This window comes from Fusarium tjaetaba (genome assembly GCF_013396195.1).
Source record: "Fusarium tjaetaba strain NRRL 66243 chromosome Unknown NRRL66243_c0000209, whole genome shotgun sequence".
In the NCBI taxonomy this organism is placed as follows: domain Eukaryota; kingdom Fungi; phylum Ascomycota; class Sordariomycetes; order Hypocreales; family Nectriaceae; genus Fusarium; species Fusarium tjaetaba.
Genome location: NW_023501405.1, coordinates 56784 through 81030, shown reverse-complemented (window position 1 = coordinate 81030; position 24247 = coordinate 56784). Strand labels below are relative to the sequence as shown.

At 48.1% G+C, this 24247-nt stretch overlaps 8 protein-coding genes across 8 annotated transcripts; 3 read left to right on the top strand and 5 right to left on the bottom strand.

Moving 5' to 3' along the window:
* Positions 1-968: 968 nt before the first annotated feature.
* Positions 969-2565, top strand: FTJAE_9226 (CDC11-septin; the record flags this gene model as incomplete). The annotated part of the gene is made up of 7 exons (XM_037356125.1): positions 969-983; positions 1130-1205; positions 1294-1410; positions 1464-1551; positions 1604-1741; positions 1790-2257; positions 2313-2565. 7 exons carry the CDS (start codon positions 969-971, stop codon positions 2563-2565), a joined length of 1155 nt encoding a protein of 384 aa, XP_037203722.1.
* Positions 2566-3461: 896 nt separating this feature from the next.
* FTJAE_9225 (transmembrane BAX inhibitor motif-containing protein) lies at positions 3462-4405 on the bottom strand (the record flags this gene model as incomplete). The annotated part of the gene is made up of 3 exons (XM_037356124.1): positions 3462-3953; positions 4010-4183; positions 4244-4405. 3 exons carry the CDS (start codon positions 4403-4405, stop codon positions 3462-3464), a joined length of 828 nt encoding a protein of 275 aa, XP_037203721.1.
* Positions 4406-5105: 700 nt separating this feature from the next.
* Positions 5106-7723, bottom strand: FTJAE_9224 (uncharacterized protein; the record flags this gene model as incomplete). The annotated part of the gene is made up of 3 exons (XM_037356123.1): positions 5106-7031; positions 7081-7341; positions 7400-7723. The coding sequence occupies 3 exons, from the start codon at positions 7721-7723 to the stop codon at positions 5106-5108; spliced, it is 2511 nt and encodes an 836-aa protein (XP_037203720.1).
* A 1017-nt stretch (positions 7724-8740) lies between these two features.
* On the bottom strand, positions 8741-9634 carry FTJAE_9223 (translin-associated X; the record flags this gene model as incomplete). Its single annotated transcript, XM_037356122.1, has 3 exons — positions 8741-9311; positions 9369-9386; positions 9441-9634. The coding sequence occupies 3 exons, from the start codon at positions 9632-9634 to the stop codon at positions 8741-8743; spliced, it is 783 nt and encodes a 260-aa protein (XP_037203719.1).
* A 395-nt stretch (positions 9635-10029) lies between these two features.
* FTJAE_9222 (GPI mannosyltransferase 1) lies at positions 10030-11399 on the top strand (the record flags this gene model as incomplete). Its single annotated transcript, XM_037356121.1, has 3 exons — positions 10030-10736; positions 10788-11064; positions 11115-11399. 3 exons carry the CDS (start codon positions 10030-10032, stop codon positions 11397-11399), a joined length of 1269 nt encoding a protein of 422 aa, XP_037203718.1.
* Positions 11400-11871: 472 nt separating this feature from the next.
* Positions 11872-13791, bottom strand: FTJAE_9221 (uncharacterized protein; the record flags this gene model as incomplete). Its single annotated transcript, XM_037356120.1, has 2 exons — positions 11872-12131; positions 12183-13791. 2 exons carry the CDS (start codon positions 13789-13791, stop codon positions 11872-11874), a joined length of 1869 nt encoding a protein of 622 aa, XP_037203717.1.
* A 2647-nt stretch (positions 13792-16438) lies between these two features.
* Positions 16439-17178, bottom strand: FTJAE_9220 (O-methyltransferase; the record flags this gene model as incomplete). The annotated part of the gene is made up of 2 exons (XM_037356119.1): positions 16439-16644; positions 16710-17178. 2 exons carry the CDS (start codon positions 17176-17178, stop codon positions 16439-16441), a joined length of 675 nt encoding a protein of 224 aa, XP_037203716.1.
* Positions 17179-22336: 5158 nt separating this feature from the next.
* FTJAE_9219 (alkaline protease (oryzin)) lies at positions 22337-23832 on the top strand (the record flags this gene model as incomplete). The annotated part of the gene is made up of 4 exons (XM_037356117.1): positions 22337-22996; positions 23054-23356; positions 23409-23604; positions 23663-23832. 4 exons carry the CDS (start codon positions 22337-22339, stop codon positions 23830-23832), a joined length of 1329 nt encoding a protein of 442 aa, XP_037203715.1.
* Between the last annotated feature and the right edge of the window lie 415 nt (positions 23833-24247).

Sequence of the window (24247 nt, the reverse complement as noted above, 5' to 3'; positions counted from 1 at the left end):
CCACTGATGAGTGAGCCTGCCTGTACTTGCGTGACGGAGGCTTGATTTAGACTGCGGAGAGGCTTTATGAGAAATAAGTTTGTGTTATAAAGCTATGAATGAACAGGAAATTCCACAATAACAACGGTAATAACGAGTCTTGTATCCAAAAACGGGAGCACAGACAAAAGGGAGCGTTCGATGTTCAACTCTTGTTTGTCTACTATGTCTCATCCACTGGACAACTCGAACCGCGTCACGGTACCTAACAGCCACAGTCCTGACATTCAGCCACTGATACTAACAATGGATTGTGGCGCAACTTAAGAACAGATTCTTCGAAGACTAGGCTTTAAGTTAAGGGAGGAAAATAGAGCATATAATCTGATCCAAGAAACCTCACAAGTATATCATAGAAAATGTAAAGCCTATCTGAATTATTCAGGATGAGTCCCTACCTGAGTTTTCTACTATTGCCGAGAGATTCGAACAGATAGAAGAATGATATCACGTGATGAAACAAAAGAACGAGCTCTGATTGAAGCAAGCGCCACAGCAATGGAAGGCTCGTTGAGGGTCCGCTAGTGGTCCCTTGGGCGGGAAGGCGGTCTGGCTTTACAGGGTGCTGAGGTGCAATGGAAGTGTGGATTTCGTAGCGGTAGGGGTGCACCTGCTTTGCTCCAGCTGGCATTTGTTAGCACTGGCACTCTAGCTTAGGCACTTCCCCTGAATCTTAGAGGAGGAACGATTGGCCAGGTGTGAAATTGCCCATACCCCTTGAGCAACCCGACCCAAGTCCAACACGACCCGTATCCTTCTCTCCTCCTAGCCTCCTTTAACATTTTCCCCTTGGTTCAGTTCAGGTTCCTCAAGTTTCCACTTCAACCACCGCAAGCAAAACCATACTCGATTTGAGTCCTTGCTCGACGTTTGGTGCATTCGACCTATTCCTTCCGTATCTCCTCAGCTTCGCGAATCCAATCTTCAAGATGTCGTCCATGGGCGTATGTGCTATCTCCCCTCCGGTCCTGTCCTATCGTGTGGATGCCACCGCCGTTGAAGCTACCGTTTCCACGCATGATTCCATGGACCAAAACTTTCACGCGCCTGCCATTTAGACCTCAGCTCGCTAACCCCTACTCCCCAATAGAAGATGATCCGTCGAAAGAAGAATGTCAAGAAGGGTATTCAGTTCTGCCTGATGGTCTGCGGTGCTTCAGGCACTGGTACGTGGCCCCTTGCGAGAACCGCTGCTACGACAGCTGCAATGGCCTCGCTGCGATTGAAATAATAAACCAAGCTTACACTCGACAGGCCGAACCACCTTTGTCAACACACTCTGCGGAAAGAGCGTTCTCGATCATAAGGAGTCCGATGATGCTGGTAGCGCCCACGTTGAGGATGGTGTCAAGATCAAGCCCATCACTGTCGGTACGTACATTCAATTATGGTTGCAAGCATACACGATATTAATTGGGCCATAGAGCTCGAGCTTGACGAGGAGGGTACTCGCATCTCCCTGACAATTGTCGATACCCCCGGCTTCGGTGACCAGATTGACAACGAGGCTAGGTAAGCTAGTATCGCGGTCCATGTTTTTACCCCTCTACTAACCCAATACCAGCTTCTCCGAGATCGTTGGCTACCTCGAGAGACAATATGATGATATTCTTGCCGAGGAGTCTCGTATCAAGCGTAACCCCCGCTTCAGAGACAACCGAGTCCATGCTATGCTTTACTTTATCACTCCCACTGGTCATGGGTATGTTTTATAAGCTCCAAATCCTTGGAACGCGACTGACATTTGCAGCCTCCGAGAACTCGACATCGAGCTCATGAAGCGCCTCGCTCCCCGTGTCAACGTTATCCCTGTCATTGGCCGCGCCGATTCGCTCACCCCCGCCGAGCTCGCCGAGTCCAAGAAGCTGGTTATGGAGGACATCGAGCATTACCGCATTCCCGTCTACAACTTCCCCTACGACATTGAGGAGGACGATGAGGATACCGTTGAGGAGAACGCTGAGCTCCGTGGCCTTATGCCTTTCGCCATCGTTGGATCTGAGGAGGTTGTTGAGATTGGTGGCCGCAAGGTTCGCGCTCGTCACTACCCCTGGGGTGTTGTCGAGGTTGATAACCCTCGTCACTCCGACTTCCTTGCCATTCGATCTGCCCTGCTTCACAGCCACTTGGCTGATTTGAAGGAAATCACCCACGACTTCTTGTACGAGAACTACCGTACCGAGAAGCTGTCTAAGAGCGTCGAGGGTGCTTCTGGAAAGTGAGTTTTGACCGAAATCTCGGATATTGACCACAGCTGACTGACCTGTTTTTAGTGCTGATAGCTCAATGAACCCCGAGGATCTTGCCTCCCAGTCAGTGCGCCTCAAGGAAGAGCAGCTCCGACGAGAGGAGGAGAAGCTCCGCGAGATCGAACTCAAGGTGCAGCGCGAGATCAACGAAAAGCGACAAGAGCTGTTGGCCCGCGAGTCCCAGCTCCGAGAGATCGAGGCCCGCATGCAACGAGAGGCTGCTTCTCAGCAGGCTACTGGCACACCCGAGCCCAATGGCGAGGAGCCACTTAACTAGACCTATCACTTCACATTTTAGGTCTTTTGCGGCGTTTCAAAAATGCGACGTTGGACTATTGTCTATTGCTGGCGTTGGTTTTTCCTCTCCCACGACTGAAGAGAAAGATGAGAATATTCCCCCTGCTGCTGAACAATTGAGTTGTCGTTTTCTTTTTTCTTCGCCGCCCTCCTTCACTCATCAAACTTCTGCTATTCTTAAAACGATTCTGGGCATGCCATCTGGAAACGGTTTCCCTGGAAAACTGATGGTGGGCGGCTACCCATTGTTTAGAAGCATTCTCAAGGGAGGGTCATTATGTATCTCGCTGTTGTAGGGACGCAGCGTGCGGGGAGTGTCTTAAAGGGATGAAGACGCCCTTGCGCTACGATACGATGCATGCAGACGACTGGCGGATAGGACATATTGCCGTGTCCTGGTGCCATCTTGTGGTCATATTAGACTTGTATTGGGCGTACATCGTTGTCCATTCTTGGGCGACACAACCTTGATTGTTTCTTTTTTCTAGTGGCCTTCTAATGCTGATATCAAATAAATTCAATATTTTTTGTAATACGATTGATGATCATTGAAACACTTGCTAAATCTTGTTACTTGGAAATACGCATAATGTCAAGGTTTGTGATGATGACTATCAATTATCCTGTCCTGAATATAAGCTGCTTAGACAGCCCGATCAACGTGCAATAAGGGTAACCAAACTTTCTCCAGAAACGCCAAAAATCCATAGTTCGACTGGGGAAACCCTCCGTAACACAACAATTAAGATAGCTCTTGAATCAGACACAACTCGCATGACACAATCTTGGTAGCACAGTGATGGAAGTTAAGAACCGAGTCATCGGTTCACAGGTCTCGTGTCTACGCCTCGTTAAACTTTTACAGGTCGGTATCGCTTAGTTATTAGACTGGCTGTTGAGAATGCGCAGAATAGCAAGGAAGAGGTTGATGATGTCAAGGTAGAGGCTGATGGCAGCAGCAATCTCCTCCTCGACATGGTGGTGGCGAAGGACAAGCTGGGTGTCGACGAGGATGTAGCCACTGAAAATGAGAGCAGCAAAGCCACCGTAGATGAGCTCGCCGGTAGAGCTGTAAGGGAAGAACATGGCCATGAAGCTGAAGATAACGAGACCCCACAGGGCACCGAAGAGGTAAGGCATCCATGATGTGAAGTCGTACTTTGTTTGGCAAGCGAAGAGAGTGAGGAAAACAAAGATTCCGGCAGTAAGTACGACAGCGTTAAGAACGATGGATGTCTTGTAGAACGATACGATGACAGAGATGGTGTAGGCTTCGGCGAGAGTGAAGAGCGAGAGGAAAAGAAGGTTAGTCGGGTAAGACTTGCGCTTCCAGTAGGTCAAGCCCATGAAGATCATGGCACCAAAGAGCTGTGAATGCGTTAGTCATTTCATGTTCATGATCCCGCTGCTCAGTGAGAACTTACCGAAGCCCAAACGACACCGGGGTGGCTCTGGATCCAGTCCTTGTAGCCGGTGCTAAAGAATGTGAGGCTGCTCACTCCAGCAGTTGCGAGGAGCTGGACAGTGAGGATGGTGTAGACCTTGCGAACGAACTGGTTGCGGATATCAACAGTAGCCTCAGCCACAGAGCCGCCGAACTGGACATCATCATGTCAGCATTTCCTTATTCGCCTTGCATCGAGCACATCTATTCCTACCTTGAAATCATCGGGGAGGTTGTCCTCGCTATCGCGGGGCGCACCAAAGAGGCCTTGGGTCTCATCGCGAGCAGCCGAACCCTCAGCGTAGGCGGGGGGCGCGTGGGTATAGTCGTCGGGATCGCTCTGAGGAGCTGGCTGGTACTTGGTGTTGGAAGCCATCTCGGCGTACGTAGCGAGAAGTCCTTCGATTGTTTGCAGTTTGGCTTGAGTTGCTTGAAAGAGAGGAAAGGTCGTACGAGGGACGTGTCTTAACTTGGTAGGGTTGGTTTTCGAGGTTAAAATGGTTAAAGTGATGGAAAGTTCGGGTCACTTCATCGATGATGCGAGGCCCATAGGGAAGCGCTCGGGGAGGTCATGTGGGGGACAGAATGGGGAAAGTGTGGCGTTTTAGGCAGCTCGGGAACGGGTGGCGGTGCAAACTATGGCGTCAGCAATCCACTTTAGCTACAGCTCCACGTGAGTGATATCAACAGACCTTGATCTACAAGTAAGTGACAAAAAGACTTAGGTAACTTAGCATAAATTTAGGATGGCTCTCACTAAGTTTAGGATACCTTTTGCTGAGTTTATTTTAACCACCTATATTACGGTCTGATGTTTTCCATGAGGCCAACTTCGCTCTATGAGCTTTTCACACTGAAAATTTATTGTGATATAGAACTTGCACTGATTTCTGTCATTTGCTCCAAAACATTCAATTTCAGGAATATTGGCTATAGCAAATTACATCTCAGACTTTGCTCAATATGCCCAGATCGGACACTGTCCGCATTCATAGCCTTTCCGATATCACTCCTAGTCCTTTGTAAATGTTACCCATTCCAAAAACTAATCTCCCCTAAGGCAAGACTCAGTGGCCTCACTTGGAGGCTGGGGTTTTCTGCCGTGCAAGGGGAGCAGGCGATCCCATGCTCAAGTTGAATACCGGAGGATTTGATGCTGGCCTGGGAGCCGGAGATGGACTCGGGGGCGTCATCTGCGGATAAGTACCAAAAGGGTTTTGGAAGTGAGTACCCTGTGTCGACGGTGGCATCAAAGGGGTATAGGGTCCTGCAAGAGTTGCCATCGTAAATTGGTCTCCAGTCGGCGTCGAAGCTGGAACCGGCATGAGGCCTCCTCCGCTATTCAGTGCAGGTGAATGGTCCGGTCGTTGGGGATAAGAACCTCGCTGCTGTGCTTGTTGAATGGGCGACCGCGATTGGAAGTTCGGTCCTGGGACTGTACCTGGGTAAGCCAAACCAGAGGGGAGACTCTTTTGGTTATACATGTTCGCTCCAATAGACTTGTCTGAGGATCCAGTTTGACACTCAAAGCGGGCCGTTGTGTGGTTCTTGTTGGGCGTGAAACTACGCTGATAGTCTCTATTCAATGCTTTGAATTGCTGAGCAACCGGCATATGCCCATACAAGGCGTTTGACTGCCCATTGAAGAGTCTGGAAGCTTGAACTTGACTGGGTAGACTTAGTGCAGGGCTTGCTATCGAAGGCTGATTGTCCTTATTGACCGAAGGTTTCAGGCAAGAGGGAACCCCCCCTGGAAGAGTGGGCTTCAACAGAGAGATATCGTAAATAGGCTTCTCTTCTGTTGCGACCTGGATTTGCTGTGTTGGAACTTGGCCAACTTCCGTGGGTTGTGTCTGGTTGGAGCTCTCCTGAGAAGATGAAATTGCAGATGATGCTGAAGACGGAGTGGACATTCCAGTAGCGGCAACGACTCGTCGTCGTTTCGGATTATCAACCGACGTCGAAGGTGGATAAGGAGAATCGGCACCATTACAAATACTAATAGTTGTTTGTCCAGACGACAGAACGGCTCTCTTGTTCGAGTTTCCGGTCGGATACTCACCAGACGACTCAGGTTGATGAGGTCTGACTTCGAGCTCGCATGAGGGCTGTGGTGTTTCCGGGAGTTGGACTAGGCTCATTTCCTGGTCCAGTGACTGGAAGTCCAGCAATTGCGTCTTTCGAGAGCTGATGGATTCGACACTTGACTCCCTTTGAGGGCTCAGTCTTTGCACAGTGTCCACAAATTCACTGAACTCTGGCGGTGGTGTAGGTTCTGAGACCAGCATTTGGAATGATGCTGGCAACGCTTTCTCCGAAATCCAATCCATGAGTACCTGGGCAATTTCATTGCTGTTCGTCTCGAGAAACATGAGATGCCCGTTGCCCAGAATGTTCTTGTCCTCAAGCTTAATCAGGTCGCATTTGACACCAGCTTGCAGCATGAAAGTCACCGTAGCCCAGTCGTACATGCCATGCGAGCTGGCGTGTGCCGTGACAACCGCATTGGGCACTTTCTTGATGTTGATGAGCTTGCGAGGCTTTGGAGCCTGTACGAAACACTCGCTCTTTCCATCAGGAGAAGTCAGTGTGGTTATGTCGAGCGGGTTCTTCTCAGGATGGTCATATCCTCCATGTGGATGTGCTGGAGGATCGTAGGTAAGAGGGATATCCGTCAATCCGTAGATTCGTGTCCCTTCCTCATACTGAATGAAAGGTGTGTACTGGCGGTAAGGGTTTCGTTCTTTGGGACATGCCGTGCCAAAAGGAGGTCCTGGTGGCTCGAGAACAATTACACCAGCGACGAGATCAGGCTCAACGTCGGTGGCTAGCCAAGCCCCAGCTCCGCCTGAGCCTTCGCCTACGAGGATAGACTTTCCGACATGACGCAGGAGCGCTTGAAGGGCATTCTGAGCGAGAGATTGACGCTCCACCTTGTTGAGGTGAAGAGTCTCCAAGGAAGCGCAGTACTTGGCGAAAATGGGATCCCCGCGTATTCCAGTCTATGCCCCATCAGTACTTGTATGTCAAGACACAGATATCTACACTTACGCCAGGCCATTTGTCATGGAATTTCGCCTTTGCATATTGGAGGGGCACGCCGACTTCTCGAGGTACACCAGGCGCAGTTAGGCTTGATTCTACTCCTCTTGCCGGGATAGAACTGGAGCTGAGGCCTGCTTCGCGGTGGATGTAATGGGAGGTTGTCAAAAAGTTGGAGCGACCAGAAGGGGGCAAATCAACGATGAAGACCTGGAAGCCTTTGTTGAGGAAGAACGAGGCCCATCCAGGCTGACCATCTGGCTTGGTTGTCTAGACCTACGCGGAGTTAGAGTCAGTTAGTGTGACGAATTCTGATAATATTGCTCACCTGACCAGTGTGAAAGTCTCCATGGATGAGGATAATAGGGTATGGATGGTGTCTCTTGAGAGGTTCCAAACACTCGACGTACATCTGGCCAACGATGTTCTTTGCAGTCGCAAGCGTCGAGCCCATGCTCCAGTCGACATTTACGAAAAATGTTGTCCGATAGGATGCTGCTTCTTCATTCTGCGCTGTCGGCTTCTGTGCTTCTTGTTGAAGATTGGGTAAGTCGGCGCTTTGGAGATCGTCAGGCTGAGAACTGGATAGCTCTGGGCGGGTTGACGGATCCGCAGAGTTCTTCTCGCCCGACGAAGGAGAAGTGTGGTTCATAATGAGTCGTTGGCTCGAGAGTCTGTCCCATGAAAAGAAACGCCTTGATCCGGAATTTGAGCGCCCGGTGTCGCTGAAGCTGCTCCTGGAAGAACGCCCTGAAATGATGATTATCTAGTGAAAAGAAATGGTTGTTAGGAGGCTAGGAGGATTAGCCGATTGCCAGTGTCTGCGCGCCGACGCTTCTCAGCGAGGAGAGTCAGCAGTGGTGAATGAAGAAAGAGGGAGGAAAGGTTGTTTAACTTGGTTGAGCCTGAAAATAGAGGCAGACAGATGAGGCCCGAGCGAAGACGCCTTCGAAGGACTTTTCTTAAAAGTCTAATAATATGGCGCAAGTGGTTCTTCAAGATCATGTGAAGTCCAAGTTTCCTCTCGGTAGTCGAGATGGAAGATTTGGTGTTGGGATGAGAAGTGCAACGTGCGAAGGAGTTACTCGTGGGTGGATGATGAAAGATCGACCGACCCTCAGATTCTGACGATACATAACCAACAGGTATTTCTGGTGCCTTTATTTGACCCCGAAAAGCCCTAAAGGATCACAATGCATCTCCATGCATGCTTCCTCTGTAAGTTATTGCTTGGTCGGTGACAGTTGTCAACAGCCGTTGAATGATTGTTCCCCGCGAATGCTAATAGGCGATGCAATGCACGGCCAATCATTCCAATTGTCTTTATACCCTCGTAGAATTTCCGTTTTCTCCTTTGTCTATCACCAATCTTTGGCTAAAAGGGATTGGCGTGCAAAAGCTCCGAGTTCCATTATTCAAAGATTCCCGAGTTTGTGGGCACACCACATAATCGCGAAAGAATAGATTCCCAACTGAGAAAACATATCTCAATGTGACCTTTTGTATCAACTATTCCTTCATCATCAGCAAGGGTGGCCGTAGTCCTCCATAAACGTAAATAAACCATGATATTAGAGCAGCCAGCTCTAGCAACTCAACCAGATAGCACATCATATCCCACAACGGCCAGCTCCCGTTTCCCTTACATCATGAGTTGAAGCCCAAGTGTTCATGGCGACGCAGGCTCAGGAGCATCATCCTTCATATCCGGCACCCAGCCCTTGGGTCTCTCACTTCCTCTCACCACAAGTCCGTACCCCAGCCTCTCAACCTTTTTGACACTCTGCCTCATCACAGCCATCTTTCCTCTCCAATCCTTCGTCGGCACATCAGGCAGGATCTCAAACTCGCACCCAAGCTCTTGAATATCACTCATGATATTTCGTCCTCCATTACCGGCCAATTCACCATTCTGAGCTGTCGTGACAGTCGCAAAACGCATCATCTCACCAAATAGATCGAAGATGCCGAACATGTAGTCGTTTGGCGTGAGGGCCATATCGCTGGGCATAGCAGCTTGTGCTTGTGTGGGTGTGATGAGAGTTTGGTGGCGGAGGTAGTGTGCGAAAGAGAGCGCCTCGACGAATTCTTCGAGACAGCGGAGAGAAAAGGTGTAGCGATACCGATTGACATTTTGGACATCTGGTGCGATTCCATTAAGGAGTTTGGAGATTTCTTCGAGGCGTGTATCTATGTCTTGTTGGATGTGAGGAGGGAAGTCCTTGTTGAGGTGCTTGACTCTATGATGTGTTAGCAGACTTTCACCTTCATACTGAGATAGATGTCAAAGAGCTTACCTCTGAAGCGTAAAGATGCTGCAAACTAGTTAGCAAAACTTGCACTTATAAGCCCGGGTCTTCGAAACTCACATCTTCTTACTCTGGGCAGTGACATCTCGCGATGCCTTCACAATTCTCTCTCGTCGATCATGATGCTCATCAAGCTCATCACGAAACCCTTCAAACATATCATGGAACCTGCCCCTTGGCCCAGCCTGCTTCGGTGGCCCCGCATTCTTCACACGGGCATTGCCGTCGCGATCTCTCTTAACACCGCCCGACATTATGACCCGATTGTTATAGAAATGCAGCTTATAAAAAAAGATGGTAGTCGATGATGTTGGAGGTTGGTTCGAGGCGGGTCTTGATTTGTTAGTGCGTGTTTGCAGGGATGACGTGAAATTTGTTAGTGGAGAGTGACAGCAAGCTCTCCATTTTTGGAAAGCAGCTTGATTCGGGCTGCGTTACTCAACATCAGCAAACTGCCATTGAGTGAGTGGCACACAACAAAAAGGTTCTTTTTTGGGTGAATCGGAGTAAGGGGAAAAACTGAGATAACTTGAGACGTCACAATCTGTTATAAGCTATGGTCTTATAAGCTCTTTACCCTCTCTATTTTGTCTCATCTCACTCCACACTCACCGCCAACTGTCATCTTCACCTCATCTCAATCTTCATAATGCCTTCAATAACCCCCTTCCTACGCACAACGCCACTCTTCACCATATCTCTCTTCCTCCGCCTCGCTCTTCTCTTCTACGGCCTCTACCAAGATGCCAATTCAGCCCTAAAATACACTGACATTGACTATCTTGTCTTTACCGACGCTTCCCGCTTCGTCGCTGAAGGCTCATCACCATATGCCCGCGACACATATCGTTACACGCCTCTGCTCGCCTGGCTGCTTCTACCAACCGTCCGATTCTCCGCCTTTGGAAAGCTGGTCTTTGCTGCGGCTGACCTCTTGGCGGGATGGCTCATTCTGCGCGTGCTTAGACGGAGGGGTATGGATGAAGCTACGGCTGGAGGCTTTTCCGCGCTGTGGTTATGGAACCCTATGGTAGCGACCATCAGCACCCGTGGAAGCTCAGAAGGCCTCCTGGGTGTGTTGACTATGGGTTTATTATGGGCAGTGGAGAGGAGGAAACTCAGTCTTGCCGCGATCATTCTGGGAGTGTCGGTTCACTTCAAGATTTACCCCTTCATCTATGCACCAGCTATTGTATGGTGGATGGACGATGCTCATTTAGGAAACGAGACAAAGTCCGCTACTCGTCCTTCATCATACAAGGAAGCAGTCTCAAATTTTTTCACGCCGGAGCGCCTCAAGTTTGGACTTCTCAGCTTTATAACGTTCATGATTCTCAACCTCATCATGTTCTCCATGTAAGTCCTCATACACGAATATCAGAGACAGCATAACTGATCAGATCACAGTTACGAGACCCCGTTCCTTGTTCACACTTACTTTCACCATGTCACGAGGATCGACCACCGTCACAACTTCTCCCCTTACAATGTTCTGCTGTATCTCACCTCTGCCACTCCCTCTAATGCTGCACCTTCATTCCGTATCGAGTCGTTCGCCTTCCTCCCTCAACTTCTTCTATCTTGTGTTCTCATTCCTCTCGCTATCGCCAAGCGCGATCTTGCAACAGCCATGATGGCTCAGACATTTGCCTTTGTTACGTTTAACAAAGTCTGTACCTCCCAAGTCAGTCATCCTCATCCTTATTGCTCGTCCATCAACTAACATATTATCAGTACTTCCTTTGGTACATGATCTTTTTGCCACTTTATTTGCCCAACTCATCTTTCCTCCGTAACCCTAAGCTGGGCATCTCAGCTCTGTTGCTCTGGGTAGTCTCCCAAGCTGCCTGGTTGCAACAAGGTTACCAGCTCGAGTTTCTCGGCATCAGTACTTTCTTCCCAGGCCTTTGGCTGGCCTCGCTCGGCTTCTTCCTAGTCAACTGCTGGATTCTGGGTGTCATCATCAGTGACGGCGCTGCTCAGTCAACACGATCAACCATTAAGTTCCACGTTGAATAAGAGCCACAGTATTGTGCCCCTTTCAGAAATTGGAAAAACAAAAGCAAGGGTGTAGTAAGCATGGATATTTTATTGATGATGAAGATAGCATAAACATTCAGACAATCTTATTCATCGATTATAATACCAAATCGCCAGTATCGTAGAGGGTATATGGAAGCTCGCATCCCCTGAGATAAATTACCTCACCGTCTTCTCTTCCATTTCGTGACTTTTCAACAGATCCCAAGCAAATTCTTCTCAAAGCCAAGTAAAGCCATACCAGCGGTTCCCGTGTATACATGCGCCCTCATAACTCCCAATCTCCTGGGTATGTGGTTTCAATTAACAGTTTCCTTTCCATAGTTCCAAACCTTGAACGCCGTCTCAAAACAAAAAGAGTGATGTATCATATGTATAATCCAGCGGTGTCGATCTTCTGGCTGTCTTCTGCGGCTTGAGATCCATAGTTTTTCAAATTGGCATGCATTTCTCACTGAATCGTGATGCCTGTCGCAAGAGATCGATAATTCGATAACTTGAGTGATGCAATCTTCGTCCTTGGGGGGTCAGGCGTAATGACCATTCTTCCGTCCTTGTTGTACACAATGTTGCCAAAGGACTCACTCAGCTCTGGAAAATGAACATCAGGGCGAACGCGACCCATCTCGGTCAAAATCCTCTCGCTCCAGACGCCAGAGCATGCACCCTTGCGCATTATGAAAAATGGGTTGAGAGGGGGTAGTACGGAGTCTGGTATTTACGTTAATTAGAGATTCAAGGTTGAGCTGCGGATTAACTTACCAAGATCAACAAACCGAATCCTCAGATAAACCACTTCCTTGAGCTTTTCCAGTGATCGAATCGCAGATAGTACCAACTTTTCAAAAGCATCGATGAAGCCCATATCTTGAATGCCAGAGCCAGCCTCATGGAAGCTTGTGTTGTATCGACAGCAATTCTTGACTGTCAGGTCCAGAGTCTTGAGTCGGGAAGTTCGTGGGTCAGTTGACCGCATAGCCACATCAAAAAAGTGGTGACAAACACGGCCAGTGTAGGCGAAATGCTCTAATGAAGGTAACGCCTCGGCCATCCTTGCACAAATGTGCGTCTTCTGTACGACCTTCGAATAGAATGGTGGCATAACCCCCTCTCGACGATAGTCGCTCTCGAGGCAAAGACTCAAATTCGTGATGTGACGTGGGAGTTTTGGAAGAAACTCGGCCATAGTAATATAGCTCTTTGACTTCGGTTTACTATAGGAGCCCTGCCACTCGTAAAGACCTGGTAAAGCATTCAAGACTGTTGCAAAGTCCTGATCATCTCGCATAAGATTCCACTGGCCCCTCGTGACTAGTGTCTGCACCGATTCGAGGACAGGCAGCGGCTTGTAGATGGCCGGATCGATCCTCTGCTCGGGAAAGTGAAGAACTCTCGGTGCCTTGCGTCGCTCTCCTCCTTCCAGGGTCAAAACTCTGGCCTGGGGTAAAGTCTGTCCAACGAATTGAAACACTTGCTCAAGGGTACAGTTGTTGCCAGGTAAAGTGTATGTCGCGTTAGTCAGTCCTTCCATGGTGACTGTAGGCAGCGTCAGAGTATTCGATAGAGCGACAGGTCCGTAGGTTGGTTGGAAAACAGGGAACCAGATCTCAATGTGCTTGACATATGATTGCAGGTGCTCGTGCAGAGCAAGGTGAACCATAGCATCTTCCAGGCAGTCCACAGTAGCTTTTAGTTTGATATGACGATACAGCCGCTGTTGAACAAGAATTCGCCAAACATCGCTCACAAGCGCCAATTCCGTCAACTCCCTTCTTCTCGAATGTCTAAGTGCCGTCCCCCAACTCTTTGTAATACTCGATACGGCCATTGAACTTCGCGATGTAGCGGAAACTCGATACCCGAACAGGTGATCCAGTATCGCTTCATGTACCTCAATTGGCAGCTGGTTGAAGTCGGTTATAGGGCGAGGAAGGACCACCGGCTCGTTATCGGGGAAAGCGGTAGAGTCGGTGGGAGTATCGTGGTCGGCGCCATGCAGAGAACCGCTAGAGCAGCATGGCTTGGAGTGTCGGCGATCAGGGTGAGGGAATGGTGTACTGCTCGGTCTCGTCGGAGGAACGAAATCGGATGTTTTGGCTTGATCGTGAGAAGGGCTGGACGAGCCGGGAGAGACAGGATTGGAAGCGGTATTGAGAATGCCGTTCAGCATGGACGTAGCCATGATGGAGGCAAATTCTGTATCGGAATCGGCATCATCGTCTCGATCATCGCTCAGGTCGTTCCTTCGTGATGTATAACTATCTCGGATAGGTAAAAGGGCGGATGCAGGAATCGAGGTAGGACAAGGCGCACGCGGGCCAGTATGGCCATCATCGGCCGTATCCATAGGTTCACTGATAGAGTCTCCCATGTCGATATCGATATCGGTATCTGATTGCGATTCAAGTTTCTCCATAAGATGGCTCCAAGGCCGGCACGTGGTGCATCTCAATAAGGTCGGGCCGGGTTTGGATGATGGCACTCGGATACAAGATACAGCGGCGGTTGTTGGATGAAGAGGAGCAGATTATGGTTGAAAGTGAACGAGGAGAAGATAGTTTATCGACCACAAGGTTCAAGGGCTGGAGATTAAGCCCCCAACGATTCGGTTGGTTCACGGTGGACACAGACGGACGGGAGAGGGAACAAGAGGGATGAGAAACAGGTGATTGACCTCCAGGGAGGGGAATCGTAATAAAAAAAGGAAATATGATGGGTTGCGATACGACAGCCGATGAGATGGGAACCCCGAAACCAGGGTCAGTCAATCAATGAACTCCACGGTTACGGACGAAGGCGACGAGAGGTGATTTCGTAAGATTGAGATGTTGAATATGTAGGCAAAGAGAGTTAGGGGAGAAGCAGAAGAAGAGAAGATAGGTAGAGAAGAATCGGGGAATGGAAATGGAGATGGAAAATAGAATGACGGGACGGGGAAAGGATTGAAAGATGAGCCAGCCGTTGCGTTGAGTGGGAGTGGGAGTGAAATTGGAAATGAGAGGCGTTGATTAGCAGATGCTGCACTGCACTGCAAGCACCGCACTTTACTGAGGTGCATAAGGTACCTAAAAGGTAGGTAGCGAGAGACTTCCCCCTCACTCACTTCTGCCTTTGCTATCATCCAATCCACATTATTTATTGTTGTTATTATTCTACAGCTGAGTAACCCGCTGCTGGCAACTGAACTAAAGCTACTAAAATTGATTGTCATATTTGTCTTCATTGTCTCTCCCTTCCTTCAGTACCCGTCTCACTACTCAACCAACCAAGCCTAGGTAAGGTAGATTGCGTGGGTGGTGGCAGCGATATCCGGGTCTTGTTTTGTCTTGAGTGGCAGTGAAAGTCTTACATAGCCTTGCAAATGTGCATGCTGGCTCGTATTGCAACCCGCCCATTCTGATCTGGCCTTTCAAGATGAGGCATCGATACTACCGTCCCCGTCATGGCCACGTCGTCGCAACACATGACTCTGCTTGTTTGGTAAGTGCAGTTGCATCTTGTTCATGCTGGCACAGGAATTGTCCACGACGGATCGTTATCAAAGAACCTAGTGGAGGTCGCGTGCTTAGCGGCAACGGATCTCCACAGCAAGGAAGACAGGACAAGACATGTGGGAGTCTAGCTTTAACGGAATTGTGGTTGTAACTGCAGGTAACCTACCAGCAACGGTTCTCTAGCAACGATCCAAGACAAAGGGAAACCAGATTCATCTCTTGTTATCTTGTCCATATGGTAACAGGCGCTGAAATCATGGCTGGCTGCAACAGGTTCCAGCGCCAGTAGATAAACCTTAGCACCTCCACTCTCCTCTCTGCAGCCCAGGCGATCAACCATTTACATGGATCACATCCAACCCACCCAAGCCGATGAACGCCTCACTTTGACCAAATGTGTCACCCAAGTCCTCAGCCCAGCCTCGGCCTTGGGTTACTAACTAATAACGCGCCGACTGAATCAGCAACTTATCACGTCATTGGGCACAAGGCATCTCCAAACTCTATCCAACCTCGACCCAATGGTCAGATTCTTCTGTCCAGAATAGCCTCTCGCTCGAGCCAACGCATCATGATTTCCACAACAACCCCCTGCAAGACCCTGAAAGTTGTTCATCTGCTAGCGCCGCGCCAGGCGCGATCTCCTCGGCTTTGCTTATTTCCCGTTTCTCCTCTTGTTGATGCGTTATCGATTCGTTAGTCGCGACGCTATCAAGTATTCATTCCAAGAGCCAGCTTTTTGTTCGAGGGAGCCGTCAGATGAAGTGAGTATTTTGTCTGGAACACAATTGATTGTCTCCAGACGCCATTCAATCCAGTATTATGACGTGCCCAGGTCGCTACGGAGCAAAAAAAAAGCATGAGATCTTCAATTAGACAGTTAAAAAAAAGTCAATCAAAAGTCTCCTACGCTTATCATAAAACTGACCGAGTGTTTTTGTCAATTACAATCATGGTGTCATATTCAATGTAGCATCAAATTTTGATCATCCTGGCGTACCCTATATCACTGTGCGTAGTCATTCAACTTTGGCTATGTGTTCGTAACCATGAGGCAGTGCATTTTTAAGAAGGTAACTCTTTTCTCATATACTGACTTGTCGAAGAATATTGGCATATATGATCTTCCTCAACTGCCGATGATCTTCTTCTGCATGAAGATCCTTGTCATAAATGGCAACAGTTTGCAGAGGCTCCATAGCAAATGCCGAATCCTTATCTCACCTCTTAATTCACAGAAGGGCTCTTCTTCGATCGCATCATCGTAAGATATTTTGGATTTATGAGCAGACCTTTAATAGTGCATTTATTGAATCAACTCTCATTTCCTTGAAGGCTGTTCAATAAATGTTATCGACCTCCAATCCTACCAGCGACCGAAGGTCAATCGATTTACAATAAACAACGATCTGATTCCTACTGCCTTTTGGCTTACACGTCAAAAACAGGTATTCTTGAGTTTTGTCATTTTATAAATTAGATAATCCCGAGATATCATGCCTCTCTTGATCTGTCAAGGGACTTCTAGTTTCCAAGATACACAGCAACTAAAAGACCGCCAGAATATGGAAGCGTAGTTAACTTGAAGCCATTGGTAGTGTCCTCTAAATAAGTCATCAAATCCTTATAACCTGCCTTGGCTGCCTCAGTGTTATCAGCAACTACTGTAGCACCTGGCTTCATCTGCGGCTTGACAAGCTTGAGTGTAGGCAGAGCCAGAGGGGTCCAAACTGTAGTTTAGTTAGTAACACTGGATGATAAAAGAACGCTTTCCTCGCCATGGGGGATAACTCACTATCCAGGAGGAGAAAATCCACTTGTTCTGGCAGATCCGTCTTGAGCGTCTCTCGCAAATCTCCCTCTCGTAATTCAATAAACTTCTCAATATCATCACCAGCTTGACTCCAGTACTTGCGAGCCTTGACAGCCTTGGTAGGCTCATTCTCAGTTGCAATGACCTTGCCTGGCTGTGAACCAGCGTTCTGAGAAACCGCCAGAGCTAGGTAGATAGTGCTGACACCAAAAGATGTCCCAGCTTCGACAACGAAACGTGCCTTCATAGATCGCAGAAGGAGATACACGTAGGCACACTTATCAGGATCCAACGCGACAAACTTGTCAAGAGCGGTAGAGGCAGGCCCATCTGTGCTGACGTAGGGAGGCTCATCGAGGGCTTGCATGTGAAGATCTCGAAGAAGCTCGATGGTCTGAGAGCTTGCAGCTATAGAAGCCAAGGTTGTTTCGATAGAAGCGTAGTCAGGCATATTGGAGTTTGATAGGCAACTGCACAGATAGTTTTGTAAGACAGAACTACTACTTAAATCAAGGAGAAGACTGAACTTTATACAATTCGATAGTCGGACTCAGGCTGGGGTCGATGTTTATATCCGTTGATGCTGATGAGGAATCAATGTGGAACCTGCAGTCATGGGAAGGCGTTGACCAAGTTAACCCCGCTCCTCGGCGTCAGAAGTTATTGACCGATGCCGAACTCGGGATATACTGTTTCTTGAGTCACTCGAAGAGAGTAGAGGTTGAGTCACCAGAGGAAAGTATATACATAGAAAAGCCACACGTTCTCAAATTTATCAAAGTTCAATGGACTTCTTAGACAGCTTACATCACCGGGGAATATGAGTATCGGAAACATTTAGCTACTAATGAATAGTTATAGTCTTTCATAGCTGTCACTCTCTACCTAGTTAGATATACAAGGTAGATGGAGAAAAAAAGAAAAGGTACCTTGCATAACTTTTGTACCGTAATCCTCACAACCCTTTTCCTTTTCCTCACAACCCTGGGGGTATCAATTGGACAAACATGGATAATACTGACAGCCAGAGCATTGGAAACATCTTTAATAAATAGAGCTTGATTACCAGCACTATCCGTTCAATCTTCATTACAGTCGCAAACTGTAGGCTCGGCTTTGGTTGATGTAGTGAAAGGCAGCAAGGCTGATCTTGATCCTCCCCCCCTCGCCTTACGAATTTTAGGACACTCTGTACCTTTGAGAAGAAAGTAATGGGTATAAATAATTAAGTTCGTAAGACTTAGGTTACTGATGTGATTAGCTGATTCGGGACTCCAGTCACATAGGATTCAGGGTTTATGCTATCTTTTACAACCTACCTTTCGAGTTTTGAAATACATAGAAATATATCAATGTAGATCCTGCTGAAGTTATGTGACAGAGTAACATCATGAGCACCCCAAAAGCCTTTATTAAGAGATTTTACTATTCATAGGATATATTATTTCTATAAGGTGGAACACTGTAGCTAGCTGACTCACAGAACGAGATATGACACTCTGACTGTAGTCCTGATATGTTATTTGAACATCAAGATTCATTTGTCTTTGATAAAGGGCTTGTGATTTCACAATTAATACCACCTGGTTTTTCCAAGGGCCAGATTTAGGCCAAGCCCGCATTGCATCGATCCTTTGCAAGTTGCTGTGAAGGCTGCGGACAACTTGTAGCACAACAAGTCTTGAGGGCAGCTGGTATGAGCTATTGTATATTCCAGAGACACAAGAATATAGCTTACTGCGGGTTCATGGAATAAGAGGCCAATTTTATCCATCACCGTTCAACAAGTACGGTAAAGTTGGTTTAGCTGCCCTGGAGAATGAGCACAAACGCTGTGGTGACAGCTCGTCCTTTATGATTCCACGTTGAAAACCTCGAGCCCTGGACGTCTGGGGATAGTTGGAACAGAAGATGTGCCAGATTTCATTTGTCATAATAACTAAGGGCAAGGCTGAATGGTCCAAGAGATGCCTCAAATGGAGCCATGTGATGATATTGGTGGATAATTCAGTAACGAAAGGGCCATCGGGATAGTGGGCGCAACGGATGACGTGCATGTTTTTGGCTATTGCATTGGATGCTGTGTCGATCATACAGAAGAAAGACACTGAAGAATGATTAGAAGCATGTTAATCCCGAAAAGGGGTTCGTTTAGGAAATGGTTAAAACTTCGTGTGTCAAACAACGAAACGATGCTTCTGAAACTACTACTTATGGTTAAAGAGATGTTTAGAAGGGTAAATTCAAGTTTCAAGGGAATATCTTTATGGTTAAATGGGAGATTGAGTTAATGGAGACCTTAAGTTGTAAGGATGATGAGGATTCGCATCAAGCGCGGACTGCAACAATATCAACAGTTAGGTTGATGATACAGGTGCCAATGCTGTTTTGAAAACGAACAGAAAAACATAAGTTATCAACTATCAGTCTTGGTAGTTCTGGGGTCAAATTTGACCTTCTATATGTGTGCCTAGCAGCCTTGACTTGCCTTGGACTTCATTTTCGAAGTCTCGAAATACGGTTTCGGAAATTTGATATAGCCTTGGCGACATAAAACAGACAGTCACATGGGGTTTCAACTCAATAGCTGATGACTTATGAAACCATAGAAGGCGGTGTATACTCATGCGTGCAGAATATGGAAGGTAGTCGTGACATTCAATCTCCGGCTTGAGGCCGTGTAATGCGGAGGCCAAGAATGACATATCATCGTCCAGATGACAAGAAGCCATGATCGATAATTGAGATCAATCAGACTTGAGCAAGAGCCTCTCCACGGTACATAGATCAGTTGCCGCTTTTCCGCAGTGTCGTACATATGGCAGTTTTCCCGGTAGAATGACTGGGCTGCTAGTGGACAATGAATGATATAGGGCAAGGATGTCTGTGTGTCAAGTCCGTCTCGCCACGATCTAGACTCCATGGATGCGATTCTGCGAGTTTCAGAACTTCGTCAGCTCAAAACATGGCAAGGCCCGATTCAAAAAGACGATCATCGGTTTTGGTGTGTCTTTGTGTTTTGTGTTAACAAAAAGTGAGGTAAACATATTTTGTCAGTTGTTGACTTGTTGTTTAGAGAGACCCGGAAAATAGCCTTTGATAGGTCGCTTGGCAGGGAGGGTTCTTCTCTAAGCGCGCTCCTTCCCTTCAGTGATCCCTTGTGCTATTAGTCATGATCAACTGCTTCAAGGGCATTGCATTCTGAATCATAGTCAATCCACTCAAGCATGTGAAGAAAAGAAGCTATTCCCAAACTCAGACGATGCAGGCGAGTAGGCAATGATTCCACAGCCAAAGACTTCTACCGAGGCCATCGCTTGTTGGTTGTGTTTCAACCGTGCTAACCCTGGTCTTATCCAGCGTCGTCCCAATCAAAGTATCGATCCATGATGGATGACACAAATCAGGTGAATCGCCCTTAGCTGCTTGCCTTGTTCGAGAAGGTCGACTTCTTTGATCGGTCCCAAATCTGCTAAAGCATGCCCTTTGGTCATTTCGCTGGCCTTCACCTGCTGAGCCACACCAGAATTCGATACAGCACCTTGCTCCCTGGTTGTCTCCGAGACACGCTTAGCCCGTGGCCTGCATGGCGCTCTACCTATTATATCCCCGACAGCCCGGGGTTAGCACCCCCCACGATACTCGTCGTCCGTTGAACTCGGCCGTTAGAGCCCCTTCAGGATTGCCAAAACAACCCCTTGGCTCTGTATATTTGCGACACTGAGCCATGGAGAAGATCTTGCAAAGGGGGCGCACTAGAACAAAATGCAAACTTTTTCTCCGACATGTGACAGACAGACAAAACAAAACAAAGACTATTTGCACACGTATCACTTCGAATTCAGAGACATCTGGCGTTTGTTAACACGGCGCTTCGAATCAGAGCCGTTTGGTTATAAGACGCCGCGTGGGAAGAGACTTCAGCAGCCAACCAAAGCGACTTGTGCCTGGCAGGTCCAGACGCCAAAGCCTAGCGTCACTTGTTTCAAACTTGGGATTGACAGGGGTAGCACAGGGGTCGTCAAGCGCCGATTCTTGGAAGGGCTTGGCTGGTTTCCAGTGAGTGGATCTTCCGTGCTGATGTGACATTGAGATTCAGTACTGGCCGCCAATCGTACTGCATTATCACGCTTTCTCAACTGAGCAACAAAACCGCCGTGATATTGCCAATATTCATTGTTTATGGGTATCGTCCTTAGTTCGGTCTTGGCCTGGCCGGCAAGATTCATCTCAAGATACTTGACAGTCTGGGGATGTGATGCAAAGACTAACGTTAGCTGATGGCAGGAGTCGGTCGTGATCATCCTCGCATACGCCCTGGATGGAGGCTTTTGGATTTTCGGATTTCCCTGCCCCTTGCTTAAAGGCAACAAGATTACGGATAGTGATGAGCTAATCGTGCCGCTACCAGCACTCGAAGCACTGACCGTTAGCTAGGTACCTAAATAAGTGCAACTACTGTCCTACATGTGACGCGCCAGCTCTTTGATTTAACGTGATCAGGCGGCATTTACTGCATATCATTGGCGTTACTTCACTGGGCCTGCGGGTTGTGGGCAACGACAACGGTTCTTCTCGCCCAACGCATTGCGGAAAAGAACAACGGATGTGCTGTTATTGCGGCCAAGATTGTTGCTCTCGAGAAACAGTAATCAAACGCCAATTTTGAATATACCAATCAGTGATGGCAATCGATCAGATGCCCTTACAGTTACATACGCTATTATAACTGCTTCAAAGCAATTATGGTTTCGTCGTCGATTCGATGCCACCGCAAGTGTGCCAGATTTTCGCATCTCCAGCTCCTGTGGCAGAGCTGGCTATAGTGATTCAAGTTAACGAGCTGGCTGAGCAAGCATGAGCATTGAAAACCCCACCGAAAACAGAAAATCTTGACGGTTCCAAGGGGTTCTTGGAGTGAGGCCCAGGCGTTTGACTTGGCGACTATAGTCGTACAGGCTTCATCGTACTAAACTAAACAACACCTCCAGGCCCTTGTCCCTGACGCCGAAGCCCTGGATCCACGGCCCCTAGCGCCTCATCCCCGCCATGGATCTTGCGGCTCCCTCCTGAAGCAGCGAAGCTTGATCTGAACCTGTGAAGCCACCAGTGAGAGGTCGATATTCTATTGTTCGATGTTCTCCTATTAAACCCACACCTCCCACCCATTGTCAGCTGCTGGACGGCCATTCTCATTCTATTGTTCGGGTTATTCATTGTTGGAAGACGTCTCTTTTGACTCTTTCGTTATTTTCTCATTCTTCCTTTCCCTTGATTTCCTTTCCCCCTTTGTGCTGCTAGACAGTCCCATTTAGCTTGTTAATCACCATCCTTTCATTGTTATACTGAACAGTGTATCGCGAACTTGCGAACTAACACGACCGATCCTTATTCAACAACAAGAGAGGAGCGTTGATCGCACAACTCCTCTAATAGCACTCTTTTACTGCTTTGTTTCCGACTCAAAGCTTGCCTTCATTATTTTTCGACATTCGATTTATACGATCGAGTTGCCAACTGAGTGAAACGGCTGGAACCACTTCACTACCTCTCACTTCAACAACATATTTTTACAATTAAACCACAAAACGAACGATAAATCTATCAAAATGGCTCTTCTAAGAACTTTTCTCGCTTCCCTGCTCGTTGCAGCTCCCTTTGCTGCCGCTGCTCCTATCGATGTTGCCGAGACTATGGGTGATATGGCCGACAGTATCGGAGGTGGCCTTGGAAACGAAGCCGATAAGAAGATGGGAATTAGCGCTTTCCTTCGACCTATGCTCAAGAACCCCGATGCTCAAAACATCATCGCTAACCGATATATCGTTGTGTACAATGATACCTTTGACGACGATACGATCAGTGCCAAGGAGGCTTCCTTTGCTGCCGCTATCAAGAAGCGAAACCTCAACAAGCGAAGCTCAATCGGCAAGGCCATGTCTACTTCAATTCAGTCATTCCGCATGAACAAGTGGCGTGCCATGTCTCTCGATGCCGATGATCTTATGGTTCAGGATCTTTACAATTCTGATGAGGTTGCGTATATCGAGGCCGACCAGAAAGTTCAACTTAATGCTGCTATTGCTCAAGTCAATGCCCCTCCTGGACTTGACCGTCTCTCTCACGCCCAGGTCAACCAGGACACCTATGTTTTCGACGACTCCGCTGGTGAGGGTATCACTGCCTATGTTGTCGACACTGGTATCAAGGTTGATCACAGCGAGTTCGAGGGCCGTGCCACTTTCGGAGCCAACTTCATTAACAATGTTGTAAGTAACCAAAGAGTCGTGAACACTTAGAAAAGAGATGGTGCTAACTGGATATAGGATGACGATGAGAACGGTCACGGCAGCCACGTCGCTGGTACTATCGGTGGTGCTACCTTTGGTGTTGCTAAGAAGGTTGACCTTGTTGCCGTCAAGGTTCTCGACGCCTCAGGCGGTGGCAGCAATTCTGGTGTCCTGCAGGGCATGCAGTTTGTTATTGACGACGCCAAGAAGAAGAACCGTGTTGGCAAGGCTGTTATGAACATGTCTCTTGGTGGTGACTTCTCTCAAGCCATCAACCGTGCTATCGAGGCTCTCTTCAAGGCTGGCGTTGTCCCTGTTGTTGCCGCCGGTAACGAGAACGTAAGTGATCAACTATCTGTCATGATCTGTAACCTAACTGACTGCTTTATAGCGTGAGACTGCCCTCACTTCTCCTGGCTCTGCTCCCAACGCCATCACCGTCGGTGCTATTGACGCCACCACCGATGAGCGTGCTGATTTCTCCAACTTTGGTCCCGAGGTTGACGTCTACGCTCCCGGTGTCAACGTCCTCAGTGTCGGTATCAAGTCAAACACTGACACCGCTACCCTCAGTGGTACCAGCATGGGTATGTCTTCCTCCCCCACCCGTACCAAGTCAAGTCTCAAAACTAACATGTTTCATAGCCTCTCCTCACGTTGCCGGTCTCGCCGCGTACCTCATGGGCTTCCAGCAGCTCGACGGCCCTGCCCAGGTCGCCAGCCTCATCAAGAGCCTCGCTGGTTCGACCGGTGCCAAGGTCAAGAACAACGTCCAGGGCACTACCAGCAACATCGCCAACAACGGCAACCAATAGAAGCAGCAACGCAGCAGCAGCATCAATCAGGGACCCAGGGACAAGGGAAAGCGGAATTTTTCTCATACCACAAAAATATTTCAGGATAATTGGCCACTTGTACAAACCTGAACCATTTATGCCTCGTGTATGTATGGGATATAATTTAGGGTGTCATTTATGAATCATCTCAAGTCATGTGTATCAGGAGTTTTCTTTGAGGCTTGGAAATAGCCTAACCGAGCGTGTTTGTTACTATAGATGGTACGTAACGGCATTATAGACCTTCTAGACTACCATTTGTTTCTCGTCAGTGACACGTTTGACGTGCGCCACTTACTAAATCAAGAGCCAGTATATGAAAAGCGACTCATGATGCTCAGGTTATAAGAAGACTTGATACCACGAATTGATGCTGGAAACAACCAAGACAAGA